The 13,205-nt window shown below is 38.8% G+C and overlaps 1 protein-coding gene across 1 annotated transcript in view; it reads right to left on the reverse strand.

Annotated features, from left to right (window-relative positions):
* ank2b (ankyrin 2b, neuronal) overlaps positions 1–13,205 on the reverse strand; it is a gene marked incomplete at its 5' end in the record, with an annotated part of 65,873 nt that overhangs the window by 18,109 nt on the left and 34,559 nt on the right. The window contains 9 exons of the mRNA XM_079459827.1: positions 4,937–4,958; positions 6,471–6,593; positions 6,689–6,814; positions 7,065–7,293; positions 7,732–7,828; positions 8,035–8,242; positions 8,920–9,131; positions 9,400–9,554; positions 11,909–12,133. Of these exons, the coding sequence (XP_079315953.1) occupies positions 4,937–4,958; positions 6,471–6,593; positions 6,689–6,814; positions 7,065–7,293; positions 7,732–7,828; positions 8,035–8,242; positions 8,920–9,131; positions 9,400–9,554; positions 11,909–12,133 (1,397 nt within the window). The remainder of the gene's footprint in view (positions 1–4,936; positions 4,959–6,470; positions 6,594–6,688; positions 6,815–7,064; positions 7,294–7,731; positions 7,829–8,034; positions 8,243–8,919; positions 9,132–9,399; positions 9,555–11,908; positions 12,134–13,205) is intronic.

A 13,205-nucleotide genomic window follows, 5' to 3' on the forward strand; every position in this document is an offset into this window, starting at 1 on the left:
AGGACCATGGGGTCTGGGGTTTTAGGTTTGACTTCATAACTTACCTCTTCAGAACTGGGTGTGTCAGGTGAGAAAGGGTTCTTACCCAAACTTGTCATCAGGGACGTCTGCTCACAAATGTCCTCGTCGGTATTACCCTCCAGTTCTTTGAGAATTCTACTACGCAAAATGTCTGGGGGGATTTCAGGGGCTCTGGAGGATGTCAGGTGCACTGCGGTCGCACTGGGTTGTTCTACTGTTGGTGGAAAAGCCAGGTTGGTTTTCTGCTCTACGGGGCTACTTTCTAAGGAGTCGCGGCACGGGGATTCGTTTGTTGGGCTAGGCTCAATTGAGTCAGGGGTTTTATGGGAAGAGTTATCTTCCATCAAGGGACTACCCTCTAAAGAGTCCTTGTGGCTAATAGTAAAAGAGTCATCAGCTACTGGACTAAGGGTTTCTGAATCTTGGTGTCTAAGAGGCAGCAACAAACCACCATGATCCTGTGTAGGTGCCCTTGCAGCAAGGGAGTCAGTAGAGGTGGGCTGACCATCAAAGGATTCCTCATCACTTAAAAAGCTCTCTACTGTTTCAGAAGGCCATTTTGTAAGTTTTCGAGATTTAGGTGGCTTAGATGATACCAATATAATGTCTTTAACAACAGAGGTTTGCTCATTCCCAAATGTAACTACTTTGCTATGAGGACTACACATGGACTCACTTTTAGTTGGTTCGCCCACTGCTTTATTCGCTGCTGGATGGTGAGTTGTATCTCCAGATATTTGTTCACTAGCTGTCTTCACCTCAGTAGAAAAGGATACAGATAGTTTACTTGTTTCGACTTTAGGGGGGACTGCTATCGTTTTTGATGTATTTCCAGGTAAAGACATATGTGTCTTTTTGGGGGATGAGAGGCTCTCTGGGCTTGTTTCTGGAGTTTCGGCCAAACCCTCATGTTTGTAACTGTCCTCAGAACTTGCGGTGGCTTCCACTTCACCGAACCTTGCATTGGGCGAGTCGATCAATCCTTCATGTTTAAGGCTGTCTGAGCTGTCATCAAATGCACTGTTTTCTGCACCATTGTCAGGGAAAAGATCTGGTTTTGACAATCTTTGTGAAATTGCTTTTGTCATTCCAGAGTTTTGTCCAGGCATTTCAGCCTCAACACCTTTATATTGCTGGCACTGAAGACTCTTTTGATCTCCTGTTGTGTCTTTAGAGACACCAGGCTTTAAAACAGGTTCTGATTGACTAACATTAATTGCATCGGTTTTGGAAGGTCCTTTGTGCTCAAAAAGCCCAGATTTTCTTTTTAAGGGGTCTTGGCCGGTTTGAAATGCTCTCATTAGCTCTCTTACAGACATAGTTTCTTCTAGTCTCTCAGACTGTGGTTTTGTTGTTTTTGGAGGAGTCTGTTTCTGGGGTGAAGCAGATTGCTTTTTCAGGCCTGATGTTTTCTGTTCTTTGACAGCAGGGGATGGTTTACTTTCTGCTGCTTTATTTGGGGTCTTTTGGCCTATCTGTTTTTTACCACCTTTTTGCTCTTCCTCAACTTTCTTTTGAAGAGCCTTAACTTTCTCTTTAATAGAACCTATCGGTGTCTCCTCAACAACTGGTGACACTGGAGATTTTTTCTTGTCTCCAGGGACAGGCAAGAGGCCATCCCCTTCTGGGGACTTATCAAGGGTTTTACTAACGATGCCTTGTTTTGTGGTTAATAACTGGGCTTCATCGGTTTGCCCGTGAGGTCCTTTCTTTCTGACTGGCTTTTTTACTTCTGTTTTAGTGTCTTTTACCATCGTAGGGACAATTTTTCTACCACCTCTGCGCAGAACAACCTCAGTGAACCTTTGCTGCGATGCTGTGTCTTGGGATAAAGCCCTAGATGTTTCAGGTGTGTCAAGTAGATACTCCTTTCCTTCACTGCTGAGATTGGTCTCTATGCCAGATGCGCCTCTTGGACCCTTTCCTCTCGGAGACCCTCGGTTGACTCTTGCTTCCTTAAGAAGTGATTCTTGAGATTCAAAAGCCGCCATCATTTTGGCCTCTTCAATTTCACTGTCTGTTAGGAGAACCCACCCCTCATCCTTCCGGTACAAACGACTCTCTGTTTTTGCAGACTCTTCCTTCTCACATGTTCCACTCCTTAGAATTTCACTAACTTTCTCCAGATCCTCTTTGACTTTTTCCATTATCTCGAAAGGCTCTGCTGACACCTCCTCGGCCCCTTTATCCAAATAATCCCCTTGCATTGAATTGGCTTTCTCTGAGGAATCAGTGGTCAGAATAGCAGTCATTTTGATAAGATCTTGCTTCATCTCTGACACTTCAGAAAGTAAATCTGGGTTTGCGAGAGCAGGCGAGTCTCGGATTAACTGCGTTTTCAGGAAGGTTGTTTCTGTTGTTTCTGTGTCTTCATCGTCTTTCGTTGTGACAAGGAACATTAAAGAAGCAAATTAACCAAAATTTAAATAAAAAGGACAGGGATTAGAAAAGGAGATAAGGGAATAATTCAGAATGTTTCAGGGATCAGAACGCATCAATATGACAAGAAATGATGAGTGGACAGTGGTAGGATGAGTGAACGGTCTACTGGATTTATGGGAGAATAACAACTGCAAAGCAAAAACTAAGCAGCTCTTAAGGACGAGTAGAATAAACCGGAAATAATTTGCTAATCCACATTTGGTTTACAGAACAGAACAGAACAGAACAGAACGTGAGACAAACTAATATGAAAAAAGGAAATGAACACAAAAGTGAACCAAAAACACTGGGAGAATGAAAGAACAAAAACACAAAGTACGCAATTCAAGACTGATCAAGATGTATAACTCGTGTTAACAGAACAGAAAAAGAAAGACAAACATAAAGATCAACAAAGCCAAAACCATCAAAACGTCTCCTGAAGTTTTAAAGAAAGCCAGTGAAACTAAAACAGCATTTGTTTTTTTTCATTTTATCTAAAGAATATCATAAATGCAGTGGTTTGTAAATGTGTAAATGGAAGTGAAAAATTGCAAATAGTAATTTTAGAAAAAAATTAAGACTGTCAAACAAAGTGCACTGAACCATTCATACATACACAAACACACTCACATTCAGTTAAGAAATATACCACACATGTGTCCTATGGTGTGACAGCAAAAAATGAACAGAAATTTAAAGATAAATCTCTGTAATGCTATTTTATACTATACATTTAAATGTTAATAATATACAGTATATTATAAAAAGTTTCATTTGCTATGTCATACCATAGGATACAGTATATTTGACAACTACGCAGTTATTTCCATTGTTAAGTGGTGTTATTTAACATGTTAATGTGTAGTAACTGTTAGTGTGCTATGCAGAGATATGTGGACATTGCCTAAACAGGTTTGGCTATTCCAATAATTTCTGTAAAGATGTGTTAAATTGCCATAACATACATTCACATTCTAGAGACTGGTGGGATTTCCATTTCTTTGCAATAGTTTGGGAAGAGCATATTTCTATTTAAGCCAGATCAACCCAAGATCATCTTTGGGATGAATTAGAATCCATAATCCATGACAATGAGCCAGACCTCCTCGTCCAACATCACTGCTGGTCGCTCTCTGAATGTTCAAAAAGGAACTAATTTAAATCTGTATTTTGACATCAATTTTAACACCTGCACAAGACAGAAAAGCATGAGTGAGGTCCGGCTATGATGGGGTCTCAACGGATGTTCCAATTCATCCCAAAAATGTTCAGTAGGGGTTCAGTGCTTCGGGCAGACAGTGAAGTTCTTCCACCTCAGAATTAATAATCATAATCATTTAAATACAGAAAATGGCTCTCCTAAAAGTGTTGTAACAAAATTATAATCACAGAAAATGTCATTGTGTATTGTTGCATTAAGATTTGTTTACACTGGAATTACAGGAATAGTGAAAAATGTCCACACATTTTGGGCCGTATGATGTTAATTACTTACTTTACATACATTACATAGTGTGGTGATTCTCTAAAGACATCCAAAACAATCTATTCAACGTTCAAGTCCAATTGACATAATAATAAAACAACAATCAATATATACTGTATATTGATCAATATACAGTATATATCAGTTGAACATCTCTGTTATGTACCTCAATGTTGGGTGTCAAATTCAGAACCAAAACAAAGATAAATAATAAAATATTTTCTCTAAAGGACTCTAAAAGCCACCTGCAGGGACAATAAAACAAGGAGGGAAAACTACTGATGTGGATGGGAATACTCATTTGCTTTGCAGATTGTTATTGCTTTAAGGAAGGTAATGAGGCTTGAAAAAACAAACATCACCACAGTATGAATGAAATTGACTCATGAACAAACAGAATTTGCACAGTATAGTTGGCGGTGAGCATATCAGAGTCATCCTATAAAACTGGTGCCTAATGTTTCTTTCGTTTATAGAGATCAATAAGTCATTCTAAGCACCCTGAAGTGTCAAATTAGTATCATACAATGCTAGAAATTAACTGTAAAACCCTAAACTCATCTGAAAATTAGATAAAGGTAACTTACCAAAATTTAATGTAATGTAAATATAGCTGCAAGCAGCAACAATGGGTCACAGCTACATGGTGTCTCTCAGAAAACAATGCAAAGTGCAAAATGTGTTTAAGCGCTCAGGTTTGATCTAAATCAGTCAATGTATGCTGTAGATATGAGACACTTCCTGCGTGCCTTTTTTGCCATGATGTGCATCACCATGGCAACATCATTCGAAATGCTCAGGCATAATAAAAAATGTGAAGAGCCACCAGTTTTATAAAACTAAACAGTAATCAATCGTTTAAACTCACTTAGACATGACATCACACATTATAATGACTTTACAGAAAGTGAAAGAAAGTCATGCTACAGTATGTGAGTCATGTGACCGGTGACATCAACAGTAAGTGATTTTAGTGGTTTTAATGCATTAAACGAGATATCTTACATTTCTCAAGTGTTCGGCTTGTCTGCAAAGAAAAACAAGTGAAGAACATTAAATTCTATACAGTCTATAGACATACTTATACATTTAAAAAGATAATATGCACACAAACCTTCTATTGTTTTTTACTGAGCTACAATAGTGTTTTCTACTCCTACAAACTTATCTGCATTTTCACAAGCATCATTTAGTATCATAGGAATGGAGGCTGCTGCCCACAATGATCTAAGGACTATACTTGAAGGGAAATTTCCACTGAGGAAAACTCACAGTTGGAACATTTGTTGAAGCGATTCTACTTATACTCAATCCAAATCTACAGTGCCTGACACATCCCACCGACATCAACATGAACAAGACTTCAAATCAGCAGCAGGGCTTAGTGATGGTGGTAGTTTTTTACCACAGTGTGGTGGTTGGGAAATATATAAAGCATTATGCAAATAATATATAAATAACAAAAAATTTACTAAAATAGTATTTATATGAATGTATTATACTTGCGAGTAGCAAACACATGACGAGTGGAAGAGTGATATAGGCCTTATTGAAATACATTTTTAAATATTATAGGCTCTCTGAAATAAATGAGGATGAAACATCCGTCCGTGTTAAATGCGCATATCCGTCAGTAAAATGTTAAAGAAAGCACATAATAAACTGGGTTAGGCCGAGAAAGCTGCGCACAGATGCGCCAACGGAAACGTATTCTAATAATTTCTGTGTTAATGTTAATTCTTTAAAATAAAACCATCCACAACTAAAGTCTATAAATACCGATCCTTATTGCAACTGTCATTATTATTGTCACGGTGTGTGACGTTCACTATACCCACTGTCACAGCCCTAACCAGCAGGATGAGTTCAGACACCGAAGATTTGTCCTGAAGTACCAGTGTTCTCTTCTAAGATCTAGCAAGCATCACTAATGACATCCAGCGGGTCCTGACAGGGAGTGAACTGAAAAAAGGGTCAGAGCAAAAGACTCTGTGTTAAGCAAAGTGCAAAAACGCAGTTACCTCCTCATCAGGTTCTTGTTCTGAATCTGATTCCTTTGAGGAGCAAGAAGCAGCAACGGAAGAAGAGACGAGCGCAGACGGCAGAAAGATGGACAGAGGGAGAAAGAGAGCAGGCAAAGCAGTTACCATAGCAACAGCGCATCACTGAGGCCAGCCAATGAGGCGTGGCGTGACAGGGGTTAGTGCAAACATTCAACACAAACTTCATGAGTTATGAATTTTCAGGTCAAACAAATAAGACTTTAAAATAGTGAAAGAAATGAACTGGACACATTCAAACCTGTGACACTACATCGTTCAAAATGACTATATGTTGTTGATTTCCGTAAACTAAAGTGCCAAGCAGCAATAACATCATGGCCGCAAATTAAACATAATCCATGCACACCTGCCGATAAGAGCTGACGGCAAACAAACAAAAAATGGCAAAATAGAACACAATAACATGTGATGCATTTTGCGGGATGATACATTTTTCTGCTTCGTAATCTCAGCATGGACATGTGATGTGACTTTACCTTTGAGTAAGCAGGTAGGGTGATGTTGAGATTACAAATAGCACTATGAGTCAAGCTCCTATAAGATCTCGGATCCTTCGTGAAGGACAAGCGTCCGCACGGCTCTTGAGTGTTGTCTCGTATCTAAAATAATTCACCGAGCAAACAGTTTAATAGCTTTGTGCATTAAACCCTTTGGAAAATCCAGATTACAGTAACTGTTTCGATAACACACTCACTTTGATAAAAAGAGCCAGTCGGTTTTCTTTGAAGGCATAAAAGATGAAGACGTGATGCTGACCGCTTTTGGTCAGGGGGACCAGATTCCCGAAACAGTCGACGTAGATTGGCTTTCCCTCCAGAACCTTAAACACAACGTAACGACATTAACGTCTACAAATCACATAACAGTGAAGACTAACTATAAAACAAATGCGATCAACTCTGAATTTTTATTAGGTGAGCTGTGTCTGAAGCAGTGAGCATGTAGGGATGCTTAAAATGAGACTTTATTAATAATTCATATTTCATAAAGCAAAAAGCGAGATACCTAAGGCTGTGTATTATAGAGATCAATCTGGAACACTGGTATACGTTGGATGAATCATTACTAACCTCAACATCACGGCTGCGCGCCACTTCTGTGAAATTCTCCTGCTGCTCCAAAGTTTTGTCCATTTTATCGTCAGTCATACAGAAACATCTGAGTCGTGCTTCAATGTGGTCGTGCGTTTTGGCAAAGATGACAAATTTGGCCATGTACGGTACACAGATGAGTTCACGATACACTTGAGTGGCAAAGTTCACCGACTCCTGCACCTGCCTGCAGTCGATCAGCCAGAATCTGATGGAGGACAAAGGCGCTCAATATTTGCCCATATACGTCTGCGGTTCAGAATCAAATCTTGGGAATCGTATCGGTTCAATAAGTATTGCAGCATCTTAACCCTATGAAGTGTTGCCGTGCATTATGGGTACTTCTTATTCTGGAATTTAATTAAAATCATTTTGCATTGTGGCAAAAGAACAGAGAACACATTTGATACATTTTTAACAGTAGAAACGAAAAACAGCGTAGACGCGAGAAAAAAAAAAAGTACTTTAAATTCAATTTAATTTAAAAAATTAAATATGAAAGGTAAGTTATAGAAGAAGTCAATCTCAGATTGTTTACATACTTCTCCTGTCTTGAGAAATCCTATATACAGTAGATCATATTAACATGTCATAAACATAAAGTCAGAAATGTTTCTCTTTGTGTGGACATGAGAGAAGTATGTACCTGGCAGACACATTCGTGGTGAAAGACACGCAGTCACTGGTAAATGTTAATGGTGTTGTTCCAGTAATATCCTCCCATTGAGCTGGAGTGGTCCCACCTTCACGTGCAAAAACACAAAACACAAGTAAGCAAAGCCCATTCAAAACCGTTTCACCAGATGGAAACTCCAGCATGTAATGATGATTTTAATTGATTATTATGTTTCTCTGATGCTCAATGCTATATTTTGATCGCACATTTACACTTTTAAAGTAAATAAACATGTGAAATATTCTAACATTGTGTGTGTTTGCACCGCCTCACCTGTGATACTGCATAATAAACGTAATGTAGGCGTATCTCCTCCTCCAAAGCCGCTGAGTATTGGTTCGGTGGAGCTCTTCGGGACGGGGATCGTCATGGTGATGGGTTTATGAAACTTTCTTCTCCGCGGCTCCAGAGTTACTATTGGACTGAACGTGGCTTTATTACCCAGATTCTTCCGCACTACATCCACACTCATGGGTTGAGTCTAGACCAAAAAACAGTTTTGTTTATGTATACTTCAGTATCGTGAAATTATAAACTGTAGTATATACTGTAGCATACTTGAGTTTTTAACATTGTAACTGTGATACACAGTAGTAAATTAAAGTCCCAGTGAAAAACAAATGAAATATTGCAGCGTTTTTTGTAAATAGTTTAGCAATGTGGGTCATTCTCTTCTTAAAATTTGTGTGACTGAATGATGTTTGGTTAAGGTCTGAAAATGCACTTCCTTCCTGTAGTGATTATCCATCTTAATTGACATATGTTGCGGCTTGGGCGGAGCATCCGTTAACTCCTCCCGTTCAACTGTCGATCTGCTGCCAGTTCCATTTCAAAATGCAACGGCTGTTTTAATACATCCAATCAAATCGCATAGAAAGGCAAAAGCGACGACCAACATTTTTTTCATTAGAAATTAAATTTCACGCCGAAATGCGTCAAAATACGGAAGAAAAAACGATCGCAATTTTAGGTTCACTGGGACTTTCACTTCGTATACTACAATATTAGAAAGTATTGACTATACTGAATTGTCCATCTATAGTAAAGACCTGTATGTTATAGTAATTAGTACACTACACGTTGTAAATCTATACTGTATTATTAACTATAACTATAAGCATTTGACATGCAATACTGTAGTCATGTCGCATTATGTACCTGCAGGCCAACACGAATGCGTTTAGTGAGCGCTCCCTCAGGGAAAACAGCCTGGACCTGTGGAACCACCGTACTGCTCAGAATTCCACCTTCTGGACCAATGAGATTACTGTCCTGCTTAATCCGTGACACCACCGCAAAGTACTGTGGGAAATCTCGAGTGATAATGCGACAGATGCGCTTTCTCTCCAGCTCCTCGGGAGGATCCAGTCCTGAAATGAATGAAGGGCACTTCGAATCGGGAGAAGACTATGACATAGGGATACATGTAATAAACATACAAACACGTTTTAAAGGTAACACCATTATTTACTGGGTCAATATTACATCAGATTCACAAAATGATCTTGAGGCAAAAAAGAATGTAAATGACATGTTCAATAAGTAACATACATCAGCTGAAAACTAAAATTGGGAGAATTAATTTTTATTGAGAGATTACATTGTCATTTTGGTGAAAGTATCATTTTAATGGCTCACCCTCATCTGTCCCGTTGAGGATCTGGTTGAGTTCTTCTTCTGTGTATTCACAGTGATGTTCTTTCCAGCTTTCGCCCGTCTCACTTCTCAAGATCACCAGCTCTCTCTCTTTCTCTCTGAGAGCCGCAAAATGAGGAATCTCCACGATCACAGGCCTGATATTCAACAAAGAAGAGTGTTATTGACAATCTTTCATCTGAAACAATCCTTCGAAGATATAACTGGAGATATAAAATGGCACAGACAAAACTGATAATCACTTTAAACCTAATAAATGCACACAACCACAGAAAACCATGATGCATGATGGCTTACACAAATGCAAAACAAATTACATGAACACAAACAACCGGGTAAAAACAGTGAACTCAAGGAGCTACGGTACTTCAAAATATATGGGGACAACATACAGTATCACCACACTATGACCAAAGCATGTTGCTTTGGTCATGGTTTTCTCTGACCTGTGAAAATGCATCGCAAACCATTTTCTAAAAATCTGGCGATCCTTTTCACAAGTTTAGAAACAATCGTGGGTGAAATGAGAAATAAAAAGGATCTATTATACATCCACTACAGAAACATTTAACATCAAACACAAGCAAAAGAGGTGAACGGGTGGACATGAGGTGTGGGTCTGTCATCCGTTTCAAATGCGTCACTCCTACCCCAGGAATTTTGTCCCTGGCGGCCCCAGCTGCAGAATGCGGCTAACCAAACTCTCGCCCTCATTCAGAGGGGGCGGGGCATGAGGGAGGTGGAGCTTACTGTCATCCAATAGCAGCAGTGAGAAAAGAGAGCACAGGTGACATATAGTCGGGTTTGTTTGTAGAGAAGACCCGTTCAGAAGAACAGAAACGGGAGATGGAACTGCAAAAGCAGCCCTAATATTTGCAAACACTTGTTACAGCTGCTAGTTTGCTGCTGTGCTAATATTGAACATAAAAATAAGGGCTAACATTTTTTATATATTCAATCATATTTTGTTGGCAATATAACAACGTCATAATGGCCACATAAAATGCTTACCAAAAAAAGTTATCAAACCAAAAAAACTAACCGAAGTAGTTATCAATGCGCTAGTTGCACTCGAAGGCGCCGGTGAGCTTTAGGGACGCCAGAGTCGGCAGAGTAATTCCAAATCGTAGAACACCGTATGGAAAAAGGAGGATTTTTGGCCGGCAAATATGGGTGTTTTTAAGATAAAAAAGGAAGAATATTGCTGAGCACTTCGTTAAGCTAAAACAACTCCATAGTGTTATACGACCGGAAATTGGTCTGCCGACTCTGGCGTCGGAAAAGATCACCAGCGCCATCCTTCATAACTAGCCCATAAAAACATGCTTCCGTGTAAATGGATCTACTCCTAGCTATGTAAAATGTTGTAAGAGCATTTTAAAGTTTTAAATAATTCGTACATTTTTAAATAAACAAACATCCAAAATAGCGATTTTTGAGAAGAACATTTCATTGCATCATTTTTTAAGCAGTTACTTAAAATTATAGTTAAATATTCAATGAGATCTCTGCATTTAACATGCTTTAAAAATGTAGATACATGCAGATGTATATATTAGTGCTGTCAATTGATTTTTTTTTGTGATTAATCATGATTGATCGCACATAACATTCATGTTATAGAAATACTTTTACATTCGAAATAATTTCACGTTAATTTTCAAATTAAAGTAGAAACGACAGATTTCTTTAAGTGGCCAACATTCTGATATTAGTTCTGCAACAGATGTTTCCATTAAATTGATCATTTTGTATTTATTTGAACATGAATTATAGCCATTCAACAGGATAATTGAGAGCTATCATGTACGATAAAGATACAGAAACACTTTACAGTCTTTAAATACAGAATTAAAGCTTCAAATCACACTGACTTCCTCTTTTCTTTTGTTCTTTGAGGAACCTTAGTAATGGGAGTCACAGCAGCAGGTTTAAGAATTTTATTACACCTTTTTATTTAACATGTGAAGTCTGTGCTTACGTAATACTAGACAAAACGGGCTTTCTGGCAGATTCTTGTGTGGTTTTTAAAAAGCAAAAAACAAGAAATATTTGTTGTGAATATACTGCAGATTGTGGTTAAAACATATAAAATCAAGTTATCCTGATTCAGGATGTAAATTCTGCTGGTGACTTTATGAATGTCAACATCATTCATCCATCCATCCATCCAACCGTTAGTCAACGTGGGGAAAACATTAAATCAGAATTTTAATTTCAATTGTTAGAGCTTCACGCCATGAAGCCAAGCGAACAGTTACAGGCGCGCTGAACGCCAACACAGGAGCAACGTTTGTCATTCTGTCAGAAAGGCAATAATAAAAGGCAGCAAAGCAAACATTGGGTTTTATTTATAGACAAGATTATGCGAGACTACTGCACATTGTTACATTGAATAAATAATATAATATAATGTATTACATTTAACTAATGATGTAGCATTCCTCAGTTTGTGTAAAGGTTCTGTCAGATAAACTCAACAGCTGCTTACCCGAGGAACTGAGCTCCTGAGGGTCCCACCTCTATCACCCTGCTGGCCAGACCGTCTCCCTCCATCATGGGGGGCATCGAGGCCAGCCGGTGTCTTTTCACTAGTCTACAGGTGACGCGGGTGGGAGCGCTGCATTTACGCGGGGGAACGATGATCCGCAGACCGTTGTGCCGACACCCTCGCATGGCTCCTCCACGAGCGTCCACCATGAAGCTGACCAGAAAACTGCACACAGACACAAAGTTCAATTCACTTTAAAAAGGGACTTCATCTGAAATTCACAAATCAATTCTGTGTCTATACCGTATGGTTCAATATTCACATAGAAATAAAACAGTGATTGATGGCACACTTGATTTCAAACAACATTTAAAAAGGTTGTGCGGTATTTCCATGCAAACACACAAAACATCCGGTCTGGAGGTATGACGACATGCATGATAAACAGCACGCATGTGTACCGTGTGTAGCCTTGTTTCTCTGTGTTCCTAATGTTAACATATCATCAAGACGATGTTGAGTCTCACATAAACATTGGTAAATATCTGGGCCGGTGTCTCCCAAAGAACCTAGCTGAATATTAGGGTTTTATTTTAGACCGTTTTGGCGATTCAATTTGATTCTTATTTTTAAATTCGATTCAATATCGATAAGTTATCCATATTTCATTTAAAATGTTAGTTTTGCAGACATGGAATCCACTCGATATTGTTTCTTTTAATTGAAGATCGATTAAAATCAAAGAATCAATATGTGTTACCCTGCTCTACTGAATATATAAAAAGTATAATAAACTACAGTAGTTTCACAGGACAATTGTGTTGTGTGGCACAGAAGAGACGTGGTGTATGATGATATCACGATACTGTATGAGCTCCGCCTGTTATACGATTCACGACACACGCACAGATGAAAACAAACATTGTGTTAGTCTCAAAGTGTTTGTGAAATAAAAACATTCAACCTGCAATGCATAATGCCGTTGCCCACACCTTTTGCCACTTCACGGTAACTAGATTAAATTTAAATGATTTAGATGATAGTGAATTCTGGGCCATACTGTATTTCCATTGGTAGGCCTTCCATAAGTCAGATACCAAAGCACTGGAATTAATATAGAAAATAAACAATAAATAGTGTACGGATCTGACAAAGAATACGGTTGTCTGATTTGTACATTCTATAAAGATTTTGCATTGCAGGAGTTTCCACACTCAGTTTCCTTGTTTGTGTGTGTGTGTGTGTGTGTGTGTGTGTGTGTGCATGCGTGCGTGCGTGCGTGCACACTGAATGATCA

This window comes from Barbatula barbatula (genome assembly GCF_947034865.1).
Source record: "Barbatula barbatula genome assembly, chromosome: 1".
Taxonomy (NCBI): Eukaryota; Metazoa; Chordata; class Actinopteri; order Cypriniformes; family Nemacheilidae; genus Barbatula; species Barbatula barbatula.